Raw genomic sequence first — 8,140 nt, 5'->3', positions numbered from 1 at the left:
TATAACAACAGTTGAACCTGTTGGTTGTAGTGGTGGTCTTGCACTTTTCTACAATAATAATAATAATAATGTTTCTGTTTTATTTGAATCCAATAGAATTATTGATGTTGAAGTGGTATACAAAGGAAAAGTAATTTATCTATCTTTTATTTATGGTGATCCGGTTCCAAAGAACCGAGATCAAGTTTGGGAAAGATTAACAAGACTGGATTTGTCTCGTGATGCTCCATGGTTTCTTATTGGGGATTTCAACGAGTTAAAAGGAAATCATGAGAAACAGGGTGGTAAACTGCGCCATGCCTCTTCTTTTGTACCTTTTAACACAATGATTCGACATTGTGGCCTCCTTGAGTTCCCAGCTCTTGGGGATAGTCTATCTTGGAGAGGGTGGCGAGATAAGAAGCCGATCAGGTGTCGTCTGGATCGGGCATTGGCAAATGAAGAGTGGCATGATTTGTTTCAGGATTCCTTTACACAGTATTTACCAATGGTTGCATCGGATCATAAGCCCCTGCTAGCGGTTATTGAGGATAAAACTAGACGGGGGCGGGGGAGTTTTCCTTTTGATAGACGGTGGTTGGATAAGGAAGGTTTTTTGGATGCGGTTAATGCGGGATGGGCGGCTACGGCGTCCAAGGACGCACCTTCTCCCACTTTGGTGGATAAAATTTCAAAATGTCGGAGTACAATTTCTCGTTGGAGGAAAGCGCAAGTTCCTTATGGACGGGAGACAATTGAAGATCTAAAAGCCAAATTAGCGGTGGCACAGGAGAATGATTCTACTTCAGTTGAAGAGATAGCGGAACTGGCTTGGCGATTGCGGGAGGCGTACAGGGACGAGGAGGTGTATTGGTATCAAAAAAGCAGAAGTCGATGGATGCGGTTTGGGGACCATAACACAAGTTATTTCCATGCCCAGACAAAACAACGGCGTGTTCGGAACCGTCTTGTTGGTCTCCACGACCAGAGTGGTAATTGGCTGACGGAGGAGAATGATATCCAACATATTGCGGTTTCGTATTTTCAGGATCTTTTTACATCCTCGGATCCTTCGGATTTTGAGGAAATGTTAGATGAGGTTCAACCGGCGGTTTCTTTGGAGACAAATGAATTTTTAACTCGAGAGGTTACAGAACAAGAGATTAAACAAGCGTTATTCATGATGCATCCAGATAAAGCACCGGGTCTGGATGGGATGACTGCCCTTTTTTACCAAAAAGCATGGGTCACGGTTAAAGCAGATTTAGTACTTTTGGTTAATTCCTTTTTCCGGGATGGAGAGTTTGATAAGAGGCTAAATATAACAAATATTTGTCTTATCCCAAAAGTAGACAAACCAACGCGGATGACGGAGCTGAGGCCCATCAGCCTTTGCAATGTTGGTTATAAGATAATATCAAAGGTTTTATGTCAGCGACTTCGCACTATTTTACCATCTCTGGTGTCGGAGACTCAATCGGCTTTTGTCGAGGGTCGGTTAATTTCAGATAATATTTTGATTGCTCAAGAGATGTTTCATGGGTTACGGACCAATCCCTCTTGCAAGGGGAAGTTTATGGCTATAAAAACGGATATGAGTAAGGCCTATGATAGGGTAGAGTGGTCCTTTGTTGAACATCTGCTCAGGCAGTTCGGTTTTTGCGAGAGGTGGATATCTTGGATTATGTGTTGTGTGACATCGGTTCAATATAAGGTTCTACTTAATGGTCAGGCATATGGATCAATTGTCCCGTGTCGTGGTTTACGTCAGGGGGACCCACTATCACCTTACCTTTTTATTCTTTGCACGGAGGTACTTATTGCACATTTTCGGAAAGCAGAACGTCTGAAACTTCTCACTGGAATTAAGGTGTCGACTGCCAGCCCTGCCGTTTCACATCTCTTATTTGCGGATGACAGCCTTTTTTTTTCTGTCGGGCCTCAAAGGAACAATGTGAAGTAGTGTTGGATATCCTTAAGAAGTATGAGCGGGTATCTGGTCAACAAATTAATTTTCAAAAATCTTCAGTCCAGTTCGGACATACGGTGGACTCGGACCTTAGGGAGGACCTAAAAGGTGTTTTGGGAATCACAAACTTGGGGGGTATGGGGTCGTATTTAGGGATTCCCGAAAGTCTGGGTGGGGCTAAGACAAAGATTTTTTCCTTTGTTCAGGATAAGTTGCAAGCACGAGCAGGTGGGTGGCCGGCTCGGCTTTTATCAAAAGGGGGAAAGGAGGTGATGATCAAGTCTGTTGCTACAGCTCTTCCCACCTTTGTAATGTCTTGTTTCCGTTTACCTAAGACGGTTACAAGGAAGTTGACTAGTGCAATTTCTAATTTTTGGTGGAGTTCCTCTGGCCAATCTCGTGGTCTACACTGGATGGCGTGGGATAAACTATGTCATGGTAAAGATGCAGGAGGTTTAGGTTTCCGATGCTTAGATGATTATAACACCGCTCTGCTGGCAAAGCAGCTCTGGCGCCTAATCACGGTGCCGGACTCACTTTTTGCACGGGTTTTTAAAGGACGATACTATCGGCATTCTGATCCTTTGGATCCCATTAAATCTTACTCGCCATCTTATGGATGGCGGAGTATAGTTTCTGTTCGCTCTCTGGTAAATAAAGGACTTATTAAACGAGTAGGATCTGGTGCTTCCATTTCTGTTTGGAATGACCCCTGGATCCCTGCTCAATCCCCGAGACCAGCAGTGAGCACAGGATCGCCTTTTGATCCTCTGCTCCGTGTTTCAAATCTTATTGACAGGAATTCTAATTCCTGGGATATGGCTCAACTTACGGCTACCTTTGTACCGGAAGATGTTGCTATTATCTCTGCCTTACCATTGCGCCAACCGGATAAACCGGATTTGTTGGGATGGCATTTCACAAAGACTGGTAAATATACGGTTAAATCGGGATACCATAACCTTCGTTCACAACGGCCGGCTCTAGACGGACAGCAAGTCTTTGGACCAGACATAGTCCCTCTTCAAGCTTTTGTGTGGAAAATACGGTGTCCTCCCACGCTGCGGCACTTCATGTGGCAAGTTCTTTCGGGTTGCGTAGCAGTTACAACTAATCTACGGAAACGTGGTATGAGTTGTGATTCTGCGTGCGCTCTTTGTGGTTTTCAGGAAGAAACTATTAATCATGCCCTTTTTGAATGCCCACCGGCAAGGCAGGTTTGGGCTCTGTCCCAGTTCCCGGCAGCTATGGAGGTATTCCCATCGGAATCAGTATTTACAAACATGGATTTTCTTTTTTGGCGGTTTTCAAATGTACCATCTCAGGAATCTTTTCCATGGATATTGTGGTACATCTGGAAAGCGCGTAATGATAAATTTTTTAATAATTTGGATTCCAACCCTATGGCAATTTTGCGGTTAGCGGAGGATGAAGCCAAAGCTTGGGCTTTGGCTCAGGCAGAGGATATGGATTTATCAACAGATATTACAGTAGAGAGGGTTCCTCGAGGAAGCCGGGGGTTACGCGTCCCTACAACTTCGGCGAGCTTTCTTTGTTATGTAGATGGCTCTTGGAAAGCAACGGATAGTTATGCGGGCAGAGGATGGTTTTGCACATCGCCATGGGGGGATCCCCCTACCATGGGAGCAGCCAACCTTCGGCGTAGCCTCACCCCTCTTCATGCCGAGGTAGAAGCCCTTATCTGGGCTATGCGTTGTATGATCGGGGTGGACAACCAATCTGTCGTTTTTCTTACCGACTGCTCTGACTTAGTGAAGATGGTGTCTTCGCCTTCTGAGTGGCCAGCCTTTACATCTTATTTGGAGGACATCGAGGCAGACAAAGCGGAGTTTACTTCCTTTTCCCTAATCTATGTCCCGCGTTCCATGAATGGCAAAGCGGATAATTTGGCGCGTCACGTTCGCACGGTTCCCTATCTAGCCACTTTTGTTAACAATGTTCCTTCACATTGGTTCCACTGAGNCTTGTTTTTTTGTTGAAAAAAAAAAAAAAAAAAGAATTATTATTTTTTATAAAATAATCAAGAAATATATACTACTAAGAAAATTTGGAACTTGCAGAACAAAATAAATTTGCCAAACACCAGAAAGTAGAATTTATCTTTTAATGGTTGGTCCTAAATGCCAATCCTGTTATGACAGATGAAGTTTCGAGTAAAAAATTAAATGTGGAAATAAATAAATACCAACCATAAAAACAAACAGAGAGTAAAAATAATAGAGAGAGAAAGTGAAGAACAGCAAATGTGAATTATCTACGGTCCGGCTCACACTGCCCAAAAAATTCCTTGAAAGCTCTTAAAACTGTATGAATTTGACCTTCAATATATAAAAATAGCCTTCTTGTTAAAAATTTAAATACAAACAAATAGTAAATTCCAAAAATCTCCATGAACGGTTGTTTTCCCTCCATGGGGAAGAGAGTTCTTTTTCACTTTTTTTTTTCTTTTCTTTTCTTTTCAATTTCATTTTATTTTAAATAAACAATTTTACTGTCAAAAGGAATATAAAATGAAAACATAGGTATGGCGAGAGAGAGACCAAAGTCTGATAAAATGTCTTGACTCGGACCAAATCTCACAAACGAGAAAGACAACTAAAAAAATTCAAAGAGCATGCTTAACGGGTTATATTATTATTATTATTTTTTTTCTCACCATCATTGTTCTATTATATGTTTTTTTCAAGTGTTTTATTTTATGGCAATATGTGTTTGACACTTAGTTATCCATCACATGCATCCTGTTAAAAAAAAAAAAAGTTCACATAATGGGTGATTCCTTGCACAAACAGAAGATCCCAAATGTTTACATCTATTGCTCCTCTAAGGTCAACCAAATATCCTTAGGCTTGTGATCCAATTTTCAAAAGCCCCATAATTCTATAGAAAAAAAAATATATTAAAACCCATAATAAATAAGTATGGTACAGTGAATAAATAATATGGTTGCAACTATTAATGAACAAGGATTTCTAAGCACCACCAAATTTTTTTTTTTTTTTTGTTTCCCAAGTCATCCACCCTCATTCCTAACCAAACTTACATTAATGTTCTTTCTTCAAAAATAGGAAAACAACATCTATTGTGATGACCACATTAACCACTGTCTCTGTCTGCATAAATTACCTAAAATCTGAATGAGAGAACCAACCATATTTTCCATTTTATGTGAACTCTTGAATGAAATTTTTTTTTAAACGACAGAGCCTGTAAAAACCCAATAAAGAAAGATTTTCTATTTATTTGGGAAAGGATAATTTAGTAAATTATAACTATATATATTTGCTTCTTTCTTTCTTAAATGAGTTGGCCAATCATTTTATTCATTCAATTTCTCCCACTTCTACAACAAAAGAAAAAAAAAAAAAAGCCACGTGGCAGCCAAGTCGGATAAAACGAACCCAACAAGATGAAAACACGTGTCAATTTCGATTTAATGAGTCCACCCACCTTCCTCGGGCCCCACGTCCCTCTTCTTTACAGCCCGTTGATAAAGGCAGCTTTTAATTACTCTCTCTCTCTCTCTCTGCTTTGCCTTTTTCTTTATTGGTTTTTTTTTTTTTCTTTCCTCTACTTCTTCAACAAATTCTCACTGTTCTTTAAAAGCTACTACGAACCTACCAAGAAGAAGACGAAGAAGAAGAAGCTCGTGTCCCTCTTACTCTTTTTTCTTTGTTCTTCGGTGGAGTTTTTTTTTTCTCTCGCCTGAGCTTCAACATTTCTTCCCTTGAGAAAAAGCTTTACCCGGAAGATAATTATTTCCAGGTAAAATTGTTTTTGTTCCTCATTTTTTAGTAACTTTTCTCATTCTCAGATCGAAACTGTACTAATAGCTCAAATTTTTAGACTTTTGCTTAACATTACCCCTAGTGTTAATTCCACTCATTTTAAAAAAAATTCTTTAATTTTCTTCAGTTACTTGCTTCGTCTACTTGATTTTTTTTTTCATCTTGTTTTTGTGTTTTTTTTTTTTTCTTCTTCTTCTGAATTAGCTCCGTTGGTCACAAATGTAGCCGTTGTTTCTTATTTTTTTTTTGTTATCTTCTTGTACTCAATCTAAAAACCTGAATACGAACAAAAAAAAAAGTTTTTTTTTTTTGAGCTGTACTATTTCTTTTGTTGTCGTTGCTGTTGTTGTTGTTCATCTGTTTTTTTTTTTTGTTTTCTTTCTATTTTCTCAGCTCAAAAAACTCAAAAAATGGAGCTCTTCCGCAACTAAAATCTGTACAACGGAGAAGTGTGGGTCGACGAAAAGATGTATAAAGCACTGATTTTTACAGTCTTGTTGGTGTCGGTGGTGTTGGTGACGACTCCGGTGAGATCTCTAGACCCGCCTTTAAACGACGACGTTTTGGGTCTCATTGTCTTCAAAGCCGATTTACGAGATCCAGAGCAAAAGCTAGCTTCTTGGAACGAAGATGACTACACTCCTTGTAGCTGGACCGGAGTCAAATGTCATCCCAGAACCAATCGTGTCACTGAGCTAACCCTAGATGGCTTCTCTCTCTCTGGTCGAATTGGTCGTGGGTTACTTCAGCTTCAGTTTCTTCATAAGCTCTCTCTCTCCAACAACAATCTCACCGGAGTCATTAACCCTAATTTTCTGCTGAGCCTTGTTAACCTTAAAGTTGTCGACTTGAGCAGCAATGCGTTGTCTGGTTCGCTACCTGATGAGTTTTTCAAGCAATGTGGGTCGTTAAGAGTTTTGTCTTTAGCCAAGAACAAGCTTACTGGGAAGATTCCGGTTAGTATAAGCTCGTGCTCGTCTCTTGCTTCTTTAAACTTGTCTTCGAATCGTTTCTCTGGTTCTATGCCTTCTGGGGTTTGGTCTTTGAACACTCTAAGATCGCTTGATTTGTCGAGGAATGAGTTAGAGGGAGAGTTTCCTGATAAGATAGACAGATTGAACAACTTGCGTTCTCTTGATTTGAGTAGAAACCGTTTGTCTGGTCCTATTCCTAGCGAAATTGGGAGCTGTATGCTGCTCAAGACTATTGATCTTAGTGATAACTCTCTATCTGGGAGCTTACCTGATACATTTCAGCAGCTCAGTTTGTGTTATTCTCTCAACTTGGGAAAGAATGCGTTAGAAGGGGAAGTTCCAAAGTGGATTGGTGAAATGAGGAGTCTTGAGAGTTTGGATCTTTCTATGAACAAGTTTTCAGGGCAGGTTCCAGACTCCATAGGCAACCTTCTAGCACTGAAAGTTCTGAACTTTTCTGGGAATGGGCTTATTGGTAGCTTGCCGGACTCAACAGCTAACTGTATCAACCTCTTGGCCTTAGATCTTAGTGGGAACTCTCTGACTGGAAAGCTTCCGATGTGGATATTTCAAGATGGTTCTCGTGATGTTTCTGCGTTAAAGAATGATAACTCCACTGGAGGTATCAAGAAGATCCAGGTGTTGGATCTCTCCCACAATTCCTTCTCTGGCGAGATTGGAGATGGTCTAGGAGATCTTAGAGACTTGGAGGGTTTGCATCTGTCCAGAAACTCTCTTACCGGCCCCATCCCCAGTACCATTGGGGAACTAAAGCACTTGGTCGTCCTTGATTTGAGTCACAATCAGCTTAATGGAACGATTCCTCGAGAAACAGGTGGAGCTGTGTCTTTGGAGGAGTTGAGACTAGACAATAACTTGTTGGACGGAAGTATTCCACCTTCCATCAAGAATTGCAGTCCCCTTCGGTCTTTGTAAGTCTCTTTTGCTTGAAGTTGCATTCAGCTAAAAGATTTTCCCATTAAAGATTCTGTCTTTACAGTATTATGTTTCATGCTTCTTTCCACAGGATCCTGTCACATAACAAGCTGCTAGGCTCAATTCCACGCGAACTCGCAAAACTCACAAAGCTCGAAGAAGTCGACATATCATTTAATGAACTGACCGGAACGCTTCCTAAACAGTTGGCTAATCTCGGCTATCTTCACACCTTCAACATGTCTCATAACCATCTCTTTGGGGAGCTACCTGCAGGTGGGATCTTCAACGGATTGCCTCCGAGTTCAGTATCAGGAAACACGGGAATTTGCGGTGCTGTTGTCAATAACTCTTGTCCCGCTGTTGCCCCTAAACCGATTGTGTTGAATCCTAATTCAACTATCGATCCTTCCTCGGGTGAAGTAATGCCTGCTGGTGCTGGTCACAAAAGAATACTCCTTAGTATATCTTCT

At 40.9% G+C, this 8,140-nt stretch overlaps 1 protein-coding gene across 2 annotated transcripts in view; it reads left to right on the top strand.

The window, feature by feature from the left end:
* Positions 5,502 to 8,140, top strand: part of LOC104712299 (probable LRR receptor-like serine/threonine-protein kinase IRK) — a 4,919-nt gene continuing 2,280 nt past the window's right edge. Inside the window, exons 1-3 of one of the 2 annotated variants that reach the window (XM_010429153.2) lie at positions 5,502 to 5,734; positions 6,151 to 7,663; positions 7,759 to 7,988. In XM_010429153.2, coding sequence (XP_010427455.1) covers positions 6,225 to 7,663; positions 7,759 to 7,988 — 1,669 coding nt within the window. In that variant the 5' untranslated portion in view covers positions 5,502 to 5,734; positions 6,151 to 6,224. Of the gene's footprint in view, positions 5,735 to 6,150; positions 7,664 to 7,758; positions 8,103 to 8,140 lie in introns of both variants that reach the window. The other variant, XM_019229353.1, reaches the window with a different exon arrangement.

The sequence above is a fragment of the Camelina sativa genome, chromosome 9 (assembly GCF_000633955.1).
Source record: "Camelina sativa cultivar DH55 chromosome 9, Cs, whole genome shotgun sequence".
Taxonomy (NCBI): Eukaryota; Viridiplantae; Streptophyta; class Magnoliopsida; order Brassicales; family Brassicaceae; genus Camelina; species Camelina sativa.
Note: the sequence above shows the minus strand (reverse complement) of the source record. Positions and strands in the feature narration are given on the sequence as shown.